Here is a 21,926-nt window from a genome sequence, read left to right as displayed (position 1 = left end):
TATTGGTTTTTCGAAAGACGAGGAAGATTCCAAAAGAGTTGCTCTGGCGTCGGTCAAAGGGGCAGTCGAGTTTTATGCACTTACCCCTTTTATTGAAATAATGAACACGGTTGTTATCAACGACGAACAATGCATGGCGCATATTGCTTCGTGTACCATTCTTGTAAGGGCTCACGTAATGAATGAGTGGGGAAACGTGGTGGCATACGGATTCCACGGCTTTGTTCTACGTGGTATTGTTTCCATTATTCTCTGATTGAAATCGTTCCTGCTAAATGACTGACCGATGGTACCAAGTTCCCACCTCAGTATTCGCTACTCCTCGCAGCATCCTTGGGAGGCTCTTCCTTCCGCATCGTTGTTTTGATCTCTCCCAGTAGAAAGTTCCCACAGAAGGGGTCGGGTAGGTCTTAGGGTCGAGGTCAGGGTTGCGCATCGATGCGTCCGGAAGGTGTCCAAAAGGAGCAAAGGCATCGCTTGGGAATCTTGGTCGTGGTCAGTCGGAAACGAGGACGTGTCTTCGCGCGGAGGCCTCGGGGAAGAGAAAAATGTGAACCACTTCCACAGATTGAAATCGAATCTGGAAGGGGGATGGTGAGAGGGCGGTGAAACTGAACCGGAAAGTAGAAAATAAAAGAAGGAGCATCACGCTCTGCAACGGCCGAGCCCCTGGCTGCCCCCCCTGGAAACGCTCACCTACAAACCAAGAAGTGCCCGACCAACCCACGGTAACCTCTACGTCCGCTCGCCGAGTCTACTACGCTCCTCTTTCTCTTGTTTTAATTTCAACTGACACAAATCTAACTGGTTCTGCCTCCCATTAAAAGCATCTGCCATAGTTTTTGGAATAAAAGAAGCGTAGCTATCGAGTGACCGAGACAGTCTTTAACCAGCAGAGGGACAGTGAAGGTGATTCCTTTCTCGAAAGGATCGTCCGATTTTTTTTTGTTGTAGTTTTTGTGCAAATCGTGACCTTAGCCATGGCTCAGCAAAAGTGGATGTTATCTTTCCTTCTCCTGGTTTTCTCGTCCGTGGTGCTGGGACTTGCACCAGAAGCCAGGTCAGAAGACGAGGATGTTGACCTGGGACCCCTGTACAGGGTGTTCGACCAATGTGCAAAGAAGGACATGATGTTCTGCTTGAAAATGAGGGCCCTCACGTTTGTCGACAGAGCCATTCGACAGCAGGACATCGAAGTCATCGACGGCGTGTCTTTGGTGCGCGACTCCAACGCCGACCAGTTGGCCAGCGGAAGGGCCCTCACGGAATCCGAAGTCGAGAACAACCTTTCCAAAGACGAGGAGGCGAGAGACGTTCAGATGGACACCCTGCTCATGGACAGGCTGGCAAAGTTCTTGAAGGGCCACACTCTTCAGATGAAGCTGCCGGAAGCATCTCTCACGTTGTTGAAGAAAGCCCTTGAAGAAGGTAAGTTTTTACAAAATAAATTTTTATTATTCTATACCATGAGGTTATGAAACATTTGACAATTAATTAGCATGTACTTACACGAACCACCTCAACCTCACATAATTTTAAAGCTTGAAATACAATATTAGATTACTCATAAACACTGGATTCTGGTAAGGATATTATCTTTGTTCAAACTTCGGTTAGGGATTAAATTGATTCAAGTTATTTATTTAAGTAATGGATTATACTTCTGAAAAACAACATTCAAGCCATATAAAGCAGTTTATTACAATAGATAAATGACGTATACACAATATACACAATAAATAAATATATAAGTATACTAGATGATAAAACATACTAAGAAGATCAATCAATTTACGATGAAATAAAAGAACTGTAAATCTAAAAAAGAAAAAAATACAATACAATCACTTATACAAAAACACACGTAAGTAGTAAAATTACACGTTATCTTAATAGTAATTGGTCATTAGCTTGCAGCAGATTACGATCGTATTATATGAAATAAGAAAATTAAAGAACCTATTATTTCTGAAATGTAAAATAACAGAAATTGCAAAGCAGTCATTTCTAAGTGCGTAGTAATGAGTCTTTAGAGTAATTTTATATAATAAGTAGGTAATATCAAGTTTTTCATTACTAATTTGCAAATAAAATTGTAATCTGTAACATTTCTTCTCCTAAACATGTAGATCTTAAGACATTACTATAATTAAGGTGCACAGAAACAATTCTGGGATTTTTTGACAACCACTAAGACTTTAAAGTCACTCTATTAATTCCCCTAATGTACAGGGTGTCTACAAAAGAACTCTGAGGTTTTGAAGCTAAAGATTTTATTAAAACCTGAGACTCAGGAAAAAGTAAATACATATTTTTAAAGGTAATGTTATCAAGTTTTGTTTACAATTTAGTAAACTCCAATGTGTGCCCCGTTTGTAGCACGGCACACATCTAAACGGTAATCGACTTCTTGCGACGTCCTGGCCAGCATGTCTGGGGGTGATGGTTGCCACAGAAGCGATAATTCTTTGCCTTAGATGGTTGACATCTTGAATTTTCTCCACATAAACCATGTTCTTCACATGTCCACATAGGGAAAAGTCTAAAGGAGTAAGGTCCGGACTTCTTGGAGGCCATGGAATAGGTCCTTTCCTTCCAACCAACGTCTTGAGCCATTGACGAATGGTTTTGTCCGAAGGCTAAACACCAGCATACTCGCGACGAAAGTTCCGCTGTACAGTATTAACAGATCCAGTTTCTTCAAGCCATATCACACACTGCGCCTTCTGTTGTGGTGTCGCCATTGCACTGAACTGCACTGACTGGGTTCGGCTCTGCTCGGCTCGGCTCGGCTCGGCTCGGCCACTGCAAGCTCAACTCTGCGCAGCGTTGCCAACCTTTGTTGGAATAAACTCCAAACGGAATGAATAAAACTTGATGAGCTACTGATGTCAAAGTAATTAACTAACCTGAGTTACCTAATACCGTTTTCGCGCTATCATTGTTTAAAACCCCGGAGTTCTTTTATAGACACCCTGTATTATAAACATTTCTGCAAAATTTGAACGTGAAGGTTTTTCACTTCAGTGCGTTAATTGGAAATGTAACCTTTCTATGAATATGTATTTCAAAGACAGTGAGATGCTTCATTATGAAACTAAAGTGAAATGTTCAAATGCTTTCCATTCAACCATCTTCGTGTATCGAGATTAATCACGATGTACAGGAGGAAGGTGAAGTAAGTGCGTTTTACTTATTGATGAATAATGATTTTCTGCACCATGTGTGTAAGTTTATGCAATTCTGTTCACAATTGTTGTCAAATTGAGATTTTTCATTAAAGCAAATATGTTGTCTTCAAAATACAATAAAAATAATAAATTTGGATTCACCTTGTAGATCATGTGATGTGGGGTAGTAATCTCGTTCTTGATCTTCAAATATAGAAATTTTACTTGCAGTTGTCCTGGTCCTTACATTTGAAAAGTAATTTAATTCACAAACTCTCTACGACACCAAAGAGCTACTTTATCCATGTCCCTTGAAATTTATATTATTCTGGCTTGATATATTCTTGCATTTTTCTTTGCTATTGAAAGCATTATCTCAACAACTTTCATCAGAAATAAGTGTGTAATATTAATCATGTGTTTAAGAAATAGCCTGTCATTATTCATCCTCACATTCGCGATTAGTCAAAAGTTGCGGAAATGCGTAGTAAAATAAACCAAATGAATCAATCAACTCACATGCTTCCCCGATGGCGCAGTGGTAGCGTCGTCGCCTTGTAATCAATGGGTTTCGGGTTCGATACCCGGTGGAGGCACATAGGGGTTCGGATCCCACTTTAAACTGTAGGTCCAGTCCCGATTAACCTTACTGTGCATAAAGTGGACTTATATCACCAGATCAATCAATGGATCAACTCACAGAGCACACCTATGCCCAGACCGGAATTCGAACTGGAGCACTCACCACCTCACCCCGATTGAAAATCCTGTATTAACCAATGGGCTTCCTTCAACGCCATCAGAAAGTATCGTGGCTGCATATGAAATTATCTTCAGTACTACCGCCGACCTCCGTGGGGCAGTGGTTAACACAGAACGCTACGACTGCAAGGGTCTCCGGTTTGAATCCGGCCTGGGTGTGGGTGTTCTTTCTGAGCTCCCCATCTTCCATCATTCTCATTTTCACGATTAGCGAAAAGTGGCAGAAAAGCCAAGTAATATAGACCAAATCAATCAGTCAATCAATCTTCAATATTACCACAAAATCCTATTCGGCGCCCAGATTAGAATTAGAATCTAAGTACACATTACATGATGCTACAATACCACATAATTTTTCTGTACCATGTTTCTGTTTTGTTACTGAACTCTTTGCTGTTTCTTGCCGGTGAATTCTTTCCAGAATGTTAACTTATGAATGAATCGTACGAGGGCGCCCTCTGGCAAGGAAGTCGGCCGTTGTTATTGGTCAGATGCAAGCCCTACTTCTAAATAACGGGTTTGAACCAATAATGTCAGAAATCAGGAGTGGCCATGTGTTACACGCTGAGTGTTGTGAAGCCCGAAGCTCCACACCAATATATTTTTTTAGCCACCCGTGGTATTTATCTGTTATTAATTACCTCCCCTCACGTTGTACAAATTATGTCAATGGCACCGCCTGGGGAATCGGCTTCCGTTTCATCATCCTGCAAAACCAGCTCATCATCTCAGCCTCACCTTCCTATAATTTACCGGTCTCTATACATCACACGAACTTGAAACGGTCTTTTTATTTCTAATATCATATAACTGTTATCGCACAAGCAGGATGGTAATCGCGGAATTACAGTACCACTGTTACACTATTTTAGTATTGGATAATACATTCATACATGCCTCCCCCTCTTCCACACGCACACTGAGACAGAGCTGCGTTGGAAGAGTTTTAATAGCAGAACGCGCAGACCTGCTTGAAGCAGGATGTTATCAATTTTAAAAACAACGATATCTTTATTGATATGTGATCATGAAATTCAAGAATTAGGTCGTGTACGAAAGGTGAAAGACCTTACTTCAAGCGAACATACTTCGAGAATGATCACGTTGTTCAGTCTTGAACAGGAAGCAATACTCTTTCGAATTACACATCGACTGCAGCGCCTGAAGCTTAACGCTCACTGAGACGCGAGAAAACGCGGCAACATAACTTTTGTTGTCTGCTTCTATTGCAATCAAATGGCGTATCGTCCACTACAAGGAAACGTTCGGATCCGAAGCGCGGATTTTCCGTGCAAGAAGTCTGCAGGTTATATAAAAGCGTAACGCCCACTGAGACTAGGAAATACGCGGCAACAGAATGCAACAGACCCGTTTGCGGCGTCTCAGTGGGCGACAACCGTTAAGATAATCTGGCGATACACCATTTCATTGCAATAGAAGCAGACAACAGAAGTTCTGTTGCCACGTTTTCTCACGTCTCAGTGCGCGTTAAGCTTAACAGTATATAAAACTTAGAACACACCGTTTTTCCCTCGTCATAAACACTTATATTTTACAGTAGAAATCGCATATAATTTTATAAAGTTCCAATTCTTACATTTCCACACAATAAAAGAGCTACTTCAGTCCTCAATGATTTCATACATGTGAACAACAAGCGAGCAAATCTAGCAAACATGAGTGCATTGACGCTTACTGCACGCTTCTTTAATTGGCGCTTTATAACTGCACTAGGTGACGTCACTTCAGACAAGACAGGTCGGACACAGCCTCATTTAGGTATTGAGCCCATTATGATCATTGCAGAATTATTATTAGTAGTATTATTGATTCTCAAGAAATAACGGGTTACTGCGCACACACATGCGACTCTGCAGGCGAGTGTTACTCAACTTCCATTGCAAGTGAATCAATGCAAAGTGGCAGCACGAAATTTCAGAAAAGTACTCTTTGTTGCTCATTGATTGATTGATTTGGTTCATTTTACTTTGCTTTTCTGCAACTTTTGGCTAATCCTTAATATGAGGATGAATGATGTTAGGATGAAAGTGATGGATGTTTGCGAGTGTCCATTCATTAATTTCATTATGTCATCACTCATCCTCATCTTCGTAAATTTGCCAAAAGTGGCACAAAAAGCGAAGTAAAATAAAGCACATCAATCAAGGATGAATGGGATAAAAGGTCACCCGCAAAGAGAGAGACCCATGAGCAGGCAAGGGTTCGAACCCAGGATTCCTGACATTGTATTGTGCTCTGCTATATATGGGACAGGATAGCGTACATACAATTTAATTTTGGATTACCAGTTACATTATGTGTAATGTTTCTGATGTAATTTCGCATTCAAAAGACTAACGATGGGTTAGACTTTTTCTAAAATTATCTAAACTCCATGACGTAACAGCCCTCTAAGAGCCAGAGCAGCTTTTTTGATTGGGTGACTCGTGGTCAGAACATCAAGTTTCATCGCCGCTTTTCTTCTGTTTTAACCGTGGCCCGTTACTTCCCATTTTCAAGTAGCTCCCTAATTGTCCTCACAAGGTTGGGTTTGACATTTTGCGAGCTTCCAGAGGGAATCGAACCCTGGATCAGGGATGCCCATCCCACCCCACAAGGCCATGGACCCATCACCTCAAAGTCGTTCATCAAAATCCTCCCCCCCAAATGAATTGTTCATGCCCCCCCCACACACAAATATAGTTTGAATAAACACGTAGTAATTAATTTTTGTTTGAATGTCGATAATTTGATTTCATTTTTTAAAAAATTAATTTTCGAAATACGTAAGCCTCGGAAAACGAAAACTGACAGTATTTTTCAATTATCCAGTCAGTCGTAGCACAGGAACACATACAAACGAAACAAATCTTTCCTGAAACCATCCAACACTAAAACTAATGTCCGCATGTCGGAAGTTCCGAGCCGATTCGAAACCACCTCAAAGAAACACCAGACATTGTTTACCACTGGCAGAGATGCCAACAATGGAAAGACGCATGACATTCGCATTCGAAACCTTTCAATGCAGTTGAAATTTTAAGATAAATAAAGAAGATGCACGGCTCACTTTCATGTTTGCTAACATAAAACGTACAGAACTGCTCGGGCACACTGTCACTGCCATTATTAGTGTACTGAACCTTATTCTTAACCCCTCCCCCCCCCACGGCCATCCAAACTGATTCTAAAATCATAAGAGTTGGTGTCTCATTTTAATCCCATCGCCGCCGCGATCACTCTCAGACAGGTAGATAAACTGTACATAATAGCCATAACTAAAAATCAGTAACAAGTCAAACGAAACGACCGCCCTCCCAATTTTTATGTAAAGATAGATAGAATTAGTAGTTAAACTATAAAATGTTGTCCCACAAAAAAATTCCCATGACGCACCCCTACCCTGGACAGCTCGCTCCAAGGGCAAGAACACTACCATTTGGCTACGTAGGAGAGAGACCCTTTACACTTTTTCAAGTTTATGTTAATGACAGGCTATTTCTTACATGCACCCATTGTTATGATTTTCTTATAAACGCAGGTAATCAATCAGATAGATAGACAATCCATTATCAAAGGTCATAAATTGAGATGGAGAAACCAACGTTAACAATTTAATGATGAGGTTGAAAGCAGTAAAGTCAATGTAGCCGACCATAAGTGAAATCGTCATTATACGTTCGCAACCTAGTCTATGTCTTGTTGCAAACTAGCAAGAAAGAATTCATCAGGCAATTATCTGCCCATGAAGAGAATAATAATTGGCTCTAAAACACATTCGACTCTTATATTTGAATAATGGTGACTGGCAAGAAAACAGGGAAAAGAAAAGAAGATGAAGAGGTGCAATTAACACAAGATTGTTACCTATAAATATTATTGGCTGTTATTTACCACACGTCATTTACACACGCGAACAGTAATTGCCTTGTTAAGTGGAAATAAGGGTAAAAAAGAATCAATTGTAGCTCCATTAGAACAGTGCTTAAAAAAGAAATATGTTGCGCGTGTAACAATGTGGAAATATTTTTTCGTCGTATAGCGTTCTTACATGACTTTCGTACTTGTCTTTTTGGTTACAGATGACTATTAGAGGCAGATAATATAAAATTTAGTGAACAGAAAGGATATATGTAGTGACAAAGTTTCTGTGTATTTTTCTTGGTTGGTTATTTTATATTGCTTTTTAAGTCTTGGGTCAATCATATCAAATTACGCAGCGTGGTTATTTAGACTATAAATTTATGGGACTGGAAGGTTTAATTTATCTACCTTCTCTAATTTTCACACGAAATATCGCTTGGTGTATGACCTTCCGGTGAGTTGGTCCTGAATACAGTGATAGGTTTGTACATGAAAGCATTGACCAACTTTATCGATAAAATTTCCTGACAATCGATGACAGAAAGTTGTCTGTGAATAATGAACTTTCAGAAACCATACAATTGTCTGATTGATTGATTTTTATTAAATTTACTTCACTTTTCTGACACTTTTGGCTAATATCGAAGATGAGGATTATTTCATGATGAAATTAATGAAGAGACACTTACAAGAAAAAAAAACATTCGTTTGCTGGGATTCGAACTCATCATTACTAATTGAGAATCCAACGAAATATGCAGTTTCCAAAACTCTAGAAACATCATGAACTTAACCCAAAGAACATGACTTTAATATCACACTACACAAATGATGACTTCAAGTGAATAACTACTACGAAAATATTTAAAAGTACAGTCGAATTATATCATGCAAGGGAGGTTTAGCTTTCAGAGTTATAAATTAATAAATATCGTAACTGTATATGGGTAACCTAACCTTAATTACTTCTTGCATCTAACTAAAGTCAGTGAGTTATTATTTTATATTCGATAGTCTAGTCTAGTCTAGTTACAAAACCATGTTAATAATAAAACTGAATGCTATCAAATGCTCGTTTTCAAGGCTTCCCTGGTTAAGGTCACTATTATGTTTTCCCACACTTTTTCGTACATGGCCTATTCACTTCAAAGATATTTGCGGGGATATACACGCTACTTCCATAAGACCCATCAATTGGTAAGCAAGTAACCGAACTAATGATTAATTGATTGATTTGGTTAATTTTACTTCTCTTCTCTGCCTTCCAGATGGCGTAGTGGTAACGTCATCGCCTTGTAATCAAGGTTCGATACTCTGTTGCACATAGTGGTTTGGATTCTACTTTGAAGTATAAGACCAGTCCCGATTGGCCTATCTGTGCATAAAGTGGACTTACGAAAAAAATCAAACACACACACTTTGCTTATCTGCCATTTCTGGTTAATCGTGAACATGAGAATGAGTGATGATGTGATGAATTGATGAAGCTAAAGGGACACTCAGAGAGAACACCCATGCCGAAACGGGGATTCGAATCAGGGACCCCTGGCTGTGGTGAAACTATTAAGGTTTCTTGCACCTTCATGGCAACAAAGGTTGCGATTTCTGCCATTTATATTCTCCATGTTCTCTTTTTTGGTCTATTCCCGTGGCACAGTTGTTAGTATGGCGCGCTAGGACTGGGGTTCGAATCTCGGTTTGAGCATGGATGTTCTTTGTCAATGTCCTTTCATCAATTTCATCATATCATTACATATCATCACTCTTCTTAGGGCCTACCCGATTGCATAGTGATAAAGTCGTCACCTTAGACTCAAGGGGTTCCGGGTTCCAGTGGCGCGCCAAACAGAGGGTTGGTGGGGATCATACCCTCTTCCCCTTTGCCCCAGAATTTCTAAAAGAAAGAGCGTCAAAGTCAGGAAAAGGTGGCAAAATGAAGGTGGAATACTAAATTGAAAATCTATTTTTGTAACCACTCCCTTTTCGAAATCATGGGCACAAGCACATTTGCACAATGGTTCGTTTAGATTGATTGATTGACTTTGCTATATTTTACTTCGTTCTTTTTGCCACTTTTGGCTAATTTGCGAAGATGGGGATGAGTGATGATATGATGAAATTGATGAATGGACACTCACAAATGTTCATGCCCAGGCCAGGATTCGAACCCGGAACCCCTGGCGTCGTAGCGCGATGTGCTAACCACTCCGCCACGGGGCCTGCGCACAATGGTTCGGATCCCACTGTAAATAATAGGTCTAGTCCCCTATTAGCCTATCTCTGCATGAAGTGACTTAAACAATAATTCAGTTCAATTTAAAATCACTCATCCTCATTTTCATAATTAGCTAAAAGTGGCAAAGAGCGAAATATAATAAACGAAATCAAATCAAGTCAGGCGTTTTCTGCATCTCGCGTCTGTACTCAACCTTCTAGGCTATGAAATTGAGACGTCGTTTCTTCGGGGCTGAAAATTTGACCCAGAAGAAACCAGTGTGGGTGTATCGTGGGCCTCCTCGCGGCAAAAAACAAAAAGATATCTGGAACGATTGAATTTCAATTTACAGAACACCTAGTTATTATCGCTTATGCTGATCACATCCACGTGCTTTAGTGACGAATCTTCTTGTCTTTGTAGGTCGCAAGAAAGAGAAGAAGATGCTGCTCCCCTTGCTGTTGGCCCTGAAGCTGAAGTTCGCCACCCTGATCCCGATCGCCCTGGGCGCCATCGCCCTCATCGCTTTCAAGGCCATCACCGTGAGCAAGCTCGCCCTGCTGTTGTCCGTCATCATCGGGTTGAAGAAACTGTTCAGCTCGCACGGCGAAACGCAGTACGAGGTTGTCTCGCACCCCCACCACAGCCACTCGCATTCCTACTCAACCGGACATGGCATCAGCGACTACGGACACGGTGGCGGAGACTTCGGACATGGCGGCGGCTACGGACGGGGCCTGGGCACGGACGCAGAGAGCGTCGACCCTCACCAGATGGCGTACAGGGCTTACAGGGAGGCGTAAGTGGCCTCGTGACCCACTGACCGCCGGCGTGGTTCTGGATTGGTACGGCTTCCGCTTCTGAATTTGCGTCTTTCTTTTCCACTCGCAGATGCACAATCTGATTTCACCGTGTCCCCGAAATGGTTGCTACTTCAGAGCAGGCCTCGTCAGTGGAGCGCGCTATTTATTCCTTGCCCCACTTCCCGAATAATTTATTTGATATGTAATTTATATGATGAACTGCTTTGTTTGTGTGCAAACTATCAGATAGGGTTGTTAAAGAACCAGGAATTTTAAATAAATTCAATTCCGGTCCAGGAGAGAAATCTACACGTGTAAATGGTTCTGTACCGTAAGAAACCTTTTTATCTGAAAAGTATTTCAATTCGGTCCAGGAACCTTTCTTCCGGGTACATTTAAATACGGTTCAGGAACCTTTTTGCCGGATCAATTTAAATGTGGCCCAGGAACCTTCGCAACTTGGACCGAATTTAAATTTTGCGATAAAAAGGTTCCGGTCCTGTTGCCGAACCCAATAAAACCCATTAGAATTTATGGATTCTTGGACCTTTAACAACCCTGCTATCATCCACCAGACCAAAACACATAAAAACGATAATCACCTTTACCCATGCACAATATTAAACATCAGTAATGTATGAACGTGTTCATAATCAACATGCTTCTATGTGTTTTTCTTTCTACTCAAGACTATGTACATTAATTAACTCCTTTGGATTAGGGTGCAAACACTAACCTTCATTTTATTGGAGTACCTATGCCATACAAAAAAATATCTGCTGTCCTCTACTAAGCAGCCTTGTTGTTTATGTAACTCTATATTCGAAGTAAAAATTTGGCTCAAGCTAGTTATTTATTTTGTAACTTCTAATTTTTTTCCACAACTACTGACATTCTTTAATCTGCTTTCTACTGTAATTCTAGATTATAAACTAAACATACCAGACCTTCGTATTACGAATGATTTGTCCTCAGTAAATTGATTTTGCAATATACAAGTTTCAGAAATCTGCGAGAACTCTATTGCAGTGATACGTTTCTTATTTCGATGTTTCCGCGCAAGATGTAAAATATTTAATTTTGGATCACACATACTCACTGTACGTTCATCATCATTTCTCATCTTTAGTACAACGTTCTTAAGTTCTACGTGTTTTTCTAGTTAATTGTAAATAAACTGTGGATTAAATGCATTGCTTCAACAATGTATCTTGATGCTTCCATCTGCTGTCATTTAACATATTTGTTGTTATTGTTCGTTCAAATAATTAATTTATTTGTTATATGTTATTGAATACACTACATGTAAGGATGTTAATAAAAAATTAAAAATACTCTAAAGTATGCATTTATTTCAGCGCATGTTTTTAACAGTTTATTATAATTTTAGTAATTCTTATGTAAACTTGTTGGATTAGTTTCATCACTAGACCTGCATTGACCAGTAGGTATAGAAAACATTTCTCATATATTTATGGATGATTATCTTAAGTTGTAACACGAATGGTAACACGTTATATTTTATGATTAATCTGCAATTGCCGACCTAACAAATCCTAATTTGCACGATTTTATTAACCTTGAAATATTACTTACAAAAAAACAAATTAGATTTGAAAGAGAAATTGAAATTGTGTTGACCTTGTTTAAGTGATGACACTAAGTGGCAATGGAGCATTCAGTTCTTAATTTCTACCTCTCAGCATAGAGAAAATAAGAAATTAATATCAAAATAATTTGTACTATTAAATGGACATTATAATCACAACATTTTATTAACTATACATTTAATGTCATTTTTATCCCAACTTTTATTAGTAATAAATTCATTATGATCCTAGTCAGCTTTAAATAATGAGTAAAATTTAGCAAATTTAACATTGTATGTGTTTATAAGATCAAAATAAGGTAGAAATACCATAAATGAGTAGGACTGCGCATTCAAACTGTTTCTCATTTTTTTTGTGTTTTTTTGTATTTTTTTTCAAGTTTAATCGGCTTATGCAAGTGTAAACCGTTCTTCAATATTACCATCTGTATGAAGGTAAATACAGTACTATCTGAATTTGAACAATTTAAATTATGTTGCAATTTAAAATATGTTAGTAAGAGTAAGTTTGTATCTACAGGGTTTCCGAAGAGTCATGCAAAGGAGACTTTGAACGTACCTAACTTTGTACAAAAAGCGATATAGACATGAAACGTACTGGTTATTAACTTTGACAGTGTGGGTATTTTTAAATCATTAAACAAGAAAATCATGCTCCATATGAACGTTCAGTATGTGTAAATAGTTACTACCTACGTAAGACGTAAACAAGTTCTTGTACGAAGTATAAAGAAAAATGGATAAAACGCAGCTGTGGAGTCGCTTGCAAAACATTTCGATCTGTGTGGGTATTCATCGAATTGATAAAAGAACGACAATTTATGCATTACAGACGATTTTAAGGCGTTAATTATTGCATATTCATAAAAAGTATGTTTTTATCTAAATTACGAGGTATACTGGCAACTTTTGTCGTGTCAGAGGGCAGTATCAGGTGTGCCCGACATCTGACTATGTTATTCTATTAATGCCCAGATGAAAGAAAAGATTTGACTATTATCGTACAAATCTTACCCTACCTAACCTACCCATGTTTATGCACGATTAGTGCACGTTTCATGTCTCTATCGCTTTTTGTACAAAAGTTAAGTACGTTCAGAATCTCGGTTGCCTTACTTTAAAGACACCCTGTAGAATGAAATCTCTTTCGCAGCAGGAAAAAGCTTCTTTCCCATAGACAGGATAAAAATTATCTATATTGAAAGGAGACTACTGATTTCACTGAAATGTGTAGATCTGGATATAATATTGCACTGTATCTGGGTGTAACAGAATGGTTGAATATCTACCAATCTGTAGAATTTAAAGCACCAAGTACAGCGAAAATCAGTTATTCGTCCAGTATCTCGAAAACACGTTGATTTCGCACAAGTACAATACTAGACGGCGACTTCAGTTTCACCAAATTCGAATTCACTTAATAGTTTATCAATCAAATCTGACAGTTGTCTGTCGTTTTATGAAAAGTGAAAATTTCAATTTCCCCTAATCTAACTGAGTGGGGAAATAGTTTAAATGAGAGAAATTCTGGTCAAACTATAAAAATCGAAACACCATGACGTAGCAGAGTTTCCCCGATAACGTATAGCGTCGTCACCTTGAAGTCAAGAGATCCTGGGTTTGATACTCGGTGAAGGCACATAGTGTTTTGGACCCCACTTCAAACTGTATATCCAGTGCCGATTAACCTATTAACCCAAAACAAAAAAGACTCAAACCCATGGCGCAACATCCCGCCGAGGGTCAGGTTCTTCCTAGAGGCTTTTTCGTTATGCCGTCAGCCGTCAGTGCATCGAGTCCCATCGTCGCTGTTTTCTGGCCATCGATACCTGATCCAAATACATATATATTTTTTTTTAAAGTAGCGCCCTAATCGTCCTCACGACGCTGGATCAACACGGATATTCTGGAGGCTCCCACAAGGAATCGAACCCGACACACTCGCAGTAAAAGGGAGCGATAACCAGTTCGGTAAACGGGACTCGAATTTGGTGAAACCAGGACTTGATTTGAAAGGTCTGGAGGAAAAGCAGTTAAGTTAACGCTCGTCAAATTATGGAAAAGTTAATTATTCATTGGAAAACATTACTACTGGACATGTAAATTAAAAGATACAAAAACGAATAGTAGTGTCAAATGTATGAAACGGAAGAAACTATGTTATAAAGTGCACAGCATTCACATGCCAGAAAATGACACCTGATTGAAAGTGCATCTCGCTCAAGTTAAGATATAACATTATTGTCAGTTACAAATGGTTTATTTATTTATTTCGACCTACAACAAGCACTTGCACTGTTCACAAAACATTCTGCAAACAAGATAAAATTAAGTGCAAAATATGAAATTTCAAACTACATAATACTTATAAAAGAGACTGATTTCATACTTTCCGTAAATTAATAGAATTTAAAGTTGCATTTGAATCTAAATACGTATTTCAGAATTAACAAGCTTTAAACATGTAAGTAGTAGTAATGGATTAGGAATATTGAGTAATACTTTGCACATAAAGACAGAGATAAATAGTGGACAGGGAAGTTGAAGTAATATTTTATAACAAACAAGGATACTAACTAACTCTCTAGCCTTCTTACACTCAAATATTTATGGCTGCAGGAACACAAGCTTTCCATCTGTCCCTATCCTGAGCAAGATCAATCCATATTTTATAATATACAAGGTAATAATATAGACATTGTGTAATTCAAGTTGGTATTATTATGAAATACGAGGGTCGTACCGAAAGTAATGCAAAAGTGGTCATAACCTCTTTATTAACTGATGTAGACCGTTCAAATTGCACATGTAGTTGGAGTGACTTTTCCTATATACAAACCAGCTACTCAACATAGTCTCCATTTAAAGCGATGCATTAGCGCCATTGTTGAACCCAACTCTCGAATCCTCTTTGAAAAAAGTCCGGCGTGCACGTCGTATCCATTTCTTCACAGCCACTTTCACCTCGTCTGTGTCATCAAATCATTGTCTCCGAAGACTGTCCTTCATTGGAGTAAACAAGTAGAAGTCGGAGGGTGCCAGATTTGGGATGTATGCTGGATTGGGGACCACGGACAAGCCCAATTTGCCGATCACTTGATTCGTTGCTAAAGAAGTGTGTGGTCGCGCATTGTCATGCTGAATGTGGATCGCTTTCAGATTCTTGTGCGGTCTCTTCCTCCTAATGGCTTCTCTAAGCTTATGGAGTGTCTCAATGTACCGCTCGCTGTTGATTGTACCGCTACATTCCAGGAAATCAAGCAAGCTCACGGATTGTTACACGTCTGTCCTCGCGAATCAACTCATCCACTCGCTGACGATTCGTGTCAGTGGTCGCAGTTGGTGGTCTCCCACTGCAAGGTTTGTCTTTAATGCTGTTTTCCCCTTCTGTAAACTTCTTTATCCATCTTTCCACATTGCTCTTGTCAAAGGTGTCACCTCCATACACATTCTGTAGCCTTCTCTGGATGTCGAACAGGCTGCACCCCTAGTTCGTCAAGAACTCGATGACAGCACGTTGCTTCTGCTTAGAATACATTATTCACCTTCAAGGAAGACAAAGATTCTCAAACACCTGTATAGAGGAAGAGTCACTCCAACTACATGTGCAATTTGAACGATCTACATCAGTTAATAAAGAGGTTATGACCACTTTGTCATTACTTTCGATACGGCCCTCGTATAACAATCTTCATTGTGTCCATGATATATACAGTGTTCAGAGAATACAATGACTTTAAAATCTGAAAAGATCGATGCTAGGATTATTACTAGAGACTGAGTTGAACAACTTGCACATCCTCCAATTCCATTCCTGCCATGTTGGTTCTTCCATGCGAGATTTTAAAGAGATTAATTTTGTGTCTTATCATAGCGTTTGGAACATAAAAGTTTAGTTGTGAGAATAGAGCTGGAGAATCTATTTTACCGTTGACAAGTTTGGATAAGAAAGTTAATTTATGAATATGTCTTCTTTTCTCGAGTGACGGAAATCAACATTTCACGCAACATGTTACTCAACGTGAACTTTGAATATTCACCATCGAGCTTAAATGACAGGTACCTCAGAAATATATTTTGAAGTTTCTCTTTTTATATCAACTTCATCCTTGACTAGAGAATCTCAGACAAAAGAATCATATTTTATTTTCGATTTAACGAACGCATGGTACAGTATAAAGTATAATTCTTTCTGAATTACCTACCCATTCTCATGATGAATTCTAAATGACTTTGTGATTAGATATTTAATGTAATGTGGACAAATGTTTTAAAAATCTTTTTAAAAAAATGTGTGATATGATTATGTGCTTATGTTTCTGAGAAAAGTTCCAGTGGCACACTCCATCATAATGATCTTCACCACTAAATATATTATCAAATGACTCAATCTCCATCCTAGTTCTCAAGTACGCTCAACTCAGTTTTAGAATTATTAAGTATTCAAGATCTCGAAAGGTAAAAACACCTGGAAAATAGGATTCATTATTTCTGAAAGAATATAAACTTAGGGTCGTAATACACTTCCAATAGCCATGCCCGCAACAGCTGATACTTTAGGGTACATCAGCTGGAAACTTAACGTATTTAGACAGAGTGACTCAATGTGTGTGTCAGTCTGTTAGAGTCTTGTCTGTATCTGAGGCACTTTAAAGGTCTCTAAAAGACAATGTCGAGAATCCAGTTTGATACAATTTGCCCTTCTTCCGGAGTGTGTTCCACCCAACATTCACTACTGTCAAGGTAACAAGCTGTAAAAGTTCCATCGGTTTTCTTATTAACCTGTCCCATACATTTTAAAAATGACCGCTTGAAATGAGATTTTGCAACGACAACAGATTTCCTTTATTGACCTCACATTGAAGTATTTTATCTTAAATATACAAGTACGCCATTGCCTGCCCGAGACTGAAACTCGGAACCTAGAGAACATCTTTGCTATTAATTCCAATGAACATTTTTTTTAAAGATTAGTGGTTTCATGTGGTTCATATGTTCTCACAAACATATTATGTGTAAACGCAATATTTGTTTCTTCTTTTTGACCCGCATTTAAAAGTACGTAATCGACATATATTATATAATAGGCCTACTTACCATTTGAACTCATCGCGTCATTAATACTTACATAATTTGATGTTTAATTTTTTATTTGTAATCGTGCTATTTTCTATGATATACTGTATATTGCAGCCCTGTAAGGTCATAATTTCCATAAATTCCATATCTCGTAGAATAATTTTGTTTAGCACATTAGTAATTATGTATATTACTGTATATGTAATACGTTTTGCCGAGAACACCAATTACGATTGGATTTGAGGCTTTGTTAATTAGCTTACATTTCTGCCACTTTTGGCTCAACGCGACGATGATGATGAATGAAACTGATGAAGGGATCCACAGGCGCCCACTCCGTGGGGCTTGGGGGAGGGGGCTCGAGCCCCCCCCCACCCATGTTAACAGTGTGGAGGCAGAGCCTCCCAAATAATTTTGCTTAAGAGGATCAAATGTATTATTTTTCTTCTCTTGTAAAGTTTACTCTGAATTGTGCCACATGAACTTAACTTTAAATACACATTTTAAATGTTCTAGACCATCAACTTTGGGGGGCTGAGACCGCTAAACAATCAACTTTGGGGGAGGGGCTATGACCAGAGACAGCAACACACGTGACTTATTATTACTATATACTAAGTATGAAATTATGAATATTGTTAAATTTTGTACTAAAAAGAGTTTCAAAGGACGATGTGCATGAACTAGGAGAGTGGATGGGACGTTCGGGCTACAAATGGCTCTCACATGACATTCAGAACGAGATCATTGATATATTAGGGAGATCTGTTTTGCACTCCGTGGTAGCAGATATTAAAAGTCGGGAATATTTTGCTATTATGGTTGACGAAACTTGTCACATATCCATCCGTGGACAATTAATAAATATTCTGCATTCGAATTGTGAATAAAAATTTTGATATTTTAGAGGAATTCATGGGCTTTTATGAGATTCCGAACACTGAGGCCAAAACTTAAAAAAGGAGAGAGTGAGTTATTCATTAAGCAGAGGCCCCCCCCCCCCAATAATTTTGACCGAGTCGGCGTCCCTTAAAGGATCACAAAGAAGAACATCCATGCCCAGGCCGAAACTCGAACGTTGGAACTCTGGCGTCGCATCGTGCTCTGCTAACCACACAGTGGTCGGCTACGAAGTATGAGTTCTGGCCGCTAGAGGCATCACGTACTCCAGGCAGTAACAATCTGCAGCCAGCAGAGACCAACCTGGCAGCGGAACTGAGTTACAACGGTGGATCGGCATGCTTGTTACGGCACCGTCGCCATCAGAATATAATGTAAGAGCGAGCGCTGTCGTTGATAGCTATTGCATAATGTGGTTGCATGGGTTGCCATGGAGATGGATCCCCTGAGAATGAGTCCCTCTCAAAAGTAGTTGATGATTCTTAATTTGGCTCTCAGATGTCAACTGGTAAACGTCTCTGGGAGTCCAAGACAAGGAGACAGAAATAGAGGACAGCAGAAAAAAGAGTTCCAGTAACGGAGTAAGCAACATTTATCTACTTAGCCTGAGCTTGACGAGGTACACTCACCGGCAATAAAAATGCGACACGTAGATCCTGAAATAATCGCTTTCCAGCAAAGGGTTATGTGTGTTGCCTAAATCTAAGGAGATAAAAGGATTTTAATAGGAAATTTTCAGTGGTGACTTAAAACATTAAAATGCTGACCAAGGGAAAATTTATTGTATATATAAAAAATACACTAAACACGTAACGTTTCCACCCTCTAACAGGGTCTTCTTCAGACGAAGATTTACAACAAATTGATGAAAGATGCAACCATCATCTTATACTGTATGCACTCCCAGAACAGGGTCCATACACAAAACAACATGAAGGCACCAGTTCTTATTATTCCTGTCAGGAATTCCTGAGTGTGGAACCTCCTAAACTATTCTCCTATCAATCCTGGCTCTATCCTCAATCTTCACATTTGTATCCTGATAGCGCAAGATCGACCATAGACGATTTCAGATTCCATTTTTTCGCAACTTTTGGCTAATCACGAAGATAAGGATAAGTGATGATTTGATGAAGTTGATGAAGAGATTCTCACAAAGAACACCCATGCCTCTGCCCGGATTAGAACCCGGAACTCCTGACGTCGTAACGCGCGATGCTAACCACTCCGCCAAGAAGGTGCGCGCCCATAGACGAGTGTGGCCTCCATAAACTGATGACCTAAAATAGAGGTATGTCCGCATACACCTTACTCTAAGGAATAAATGGTTAGCCCCTGTCCTCTCTTCGACTTTAGTATATCTTTAAGTGTAGTACCACTGGTGGTACTGTGTCATAGTTGAAGGAGTCGTGATGTTATCTACGTATTGCACACCGTTCACCAAAAATTTTAATACAACGACTTGTTATATTAGGCAACCCAGCATACCCAAGGCATAATTTCAGGGTTGCCAGGTGCACAATGTATATGTGTGACATAATATAGAATAATAGGAAGATATACGTTTAATTTTCACACCGTTCCGTATTATACGGATAATTAGAAAATATCATGTGAAGAGTAATGGAAGTTAAATCGTTAATAACATATCCACATTTCCTCATTACATATCGTTCATTCTTATTGAATTTTATCTTTTTCATTCACTCTGTCTGAGAACGGTTTTTAAGAAGAAAGCAACAATGAAGAAGAATACATAAAAATGGGACGATCCGCGTAGAAAAGTCTCCGCGACCAACCTGATATAATAACCAAATAATAACTATTGAACTAAATTATCATTTGTATACATCATTTTTAAAATTATCTACAATTTTCTGTAATACTATACTTGTGTTGTTAACAAACGTTACTTGTTGATATGAAGAATGAATTACGTATATAATGTTATGCACAATCCCAGGTTGACTACTCACCGGAAATTCCTCTAATTCTTCGAACTATGCATTAAATATTGGCTCTGGTTATTACGTGTGAATTTTTCTCCGTAGCCGTGAGAAATTGCAAGTTTATTAATCCAAATCCCATTGATTTTATACATATTTACAAACGGCCTGAGGCAAGTTTTTCACAGTTTATATTTATTTTTGATCGAAGAAGGAAATAAAAGAAATGTTCGTGGAAAATAAAACAGAAACAGTGTCCTTTGCAGAACAATCTATCTGACAGATGGAAGGATATTGCAATATGACGCATCTTAAAGTTGATTACATAAATTTGGGTTTCAAATTCCTATAGAATTAATAACTTTTCGTAGATTAGTATATCACGTAACATTTGTGACTTGTGTTTGTAGATGTAGAGTCTTCGGTGAAGCGGCGGCTAACACGCCGGGCAGTAGAAGGGCGTCTGCCGGCATTTAGACGTGAGCTGTACGCTGGCCTCGGCACTGAACGCGTCAGTGCTTCAGTATCCAGATAGCTGATGTCCAGTTCGAACGTGTTTGTAAAGTTTTGAGGTGTTATTAAGTGTTTTAGATTGTTTTGCTTTATTTTACGTATTACTGGTGCTTTCCTGCAGTCTAATAATGCCACGTACAATTTAAAACAACGCATTTTTATGTATGACTCTTACGTCATTACGAATTCTTGTAGGGAAGTCAGAAGACGTTTTGCAGCAGAATTCCCAGATGTTCCTCTTCCACACGGACACAATGTTCGAGAACTTACCAAATTTAGGGAAACAGGGTCTGTTCTTGATAAGAAGTGAAGGGTGAAACGGTGTGTGCTTACTGAGGAGAAAGTAGACGATTTTGCAGCACGATTGGTACACAATTTTCAAAAATCCCTCCGGTGCCTTGCAGAAGAAACAGAAATTTTGCATGACGTCTGCATGCAATAGGTACATTAGAAGAATTGAAAGAAAATATCAGGAGTGTTATTGAAGCAATTTCGGAAGAGGAACTGACACGTGTTAGTGAAAGTATCCTTTAAAAATGCCGTAAATGTGTGGATGCAGGAGGACTTCATTTCCAACACCTCTTGTAACAAGGTGCGTGCTCATTTTATTTTGTAACTGTCAATGTAATTGTACGAGCTTATTTCATTACATAGGTAGCGGTTCCATTTATGCGGATGTTGCACCCAGTTTGCCGGCAGACGCGATCTTACTTTCCGCTGTGTTAACCTCCTTTCCGCGGGCGACTCGACCATGAAAGACACAGTGTTTTGAATTTGAGTGTGTGAAATGTCAAATGTAACTCCGCACCTTAAAGTAAATATTTTTAATACATCGTTGAATTGAATTGAATCAGAATTTTTGGTTGGATACATTGGATTCACAAAGACCATTTATATATGGTTAAAATATTTGTGTAACCTATGTACAGGGTGGCCCATAATTATGTATATGATGTTTGACTGACTGCAGTATTTCGAATACTGGACAAGAAAGTTTCGAGATGGCAACACTGTGTAGCCTGAGAGTGGAGATAACGGTCACTGGACTTACGTGATATTAAAGCC

General features: G+C 39.0%; 1 protein-coding gene across 1 annotated transcript; it reads left to right on the top strand.

Moving 5' to 3' along the window:
- The first annotated feature begins 862 nt into the window (after window positions 1–862).
- Window positions 863–11,660, top strand: LOC146003099 (uncharacterized). The gene is made up of 2 exons (XM_083141270.1): window positions 863–1,428; window positions 10,435–11,660. The coding sequence occupies exons 1-2, from the start codon at window positions 981–983 to the stop codon at window positions 10,812–10,814; spliced, it is 828 nt and encodes a 275-aa protein (XP_082997396.1). The 5' UTR covers window positions 863–980; the 3' UTR covers window positions 10,815–11,660.
- Window positions 11,661–21,926: the final 10,266 nt, after the last annotated feature.

Source organism: Lepisma saccharinum, chromosome 19 (assembly GCF_977018435.1).
Source record: "Lepisma saccharinum chromosome 19, izLepSacc3.1, whole genome shotgun sequence".
NCBI classification, from domain to species: domain Eukaryota; kingdom Metazoa; phylum Arthropoda; class Insecta; order Zygentoma; family Lepismatidae; genus Lepisma; species Lepisma saccharinum.
This window is presented reverse-complemented; position numbering and strand designations above follow the sequence as displayed.

Bases quoted from the DNA above. Each gene is read 5' to 3' on its own strand.
- LOC146003099 (XM_083141270.1), top strand. From the start codon at position 981: ATGGCTCAGCAAAAGTGGATGTTATCTTTCCTTCTCCTGGTTTTCTCG. The intron at 1,429-10,434 runs GTAAGTTTTTAC...TTGTCTTTGTAG, and splicing joins GAAGAAAGCCCTTGAAGAAG to GTCGCAAGAAAGAGAAGAAG.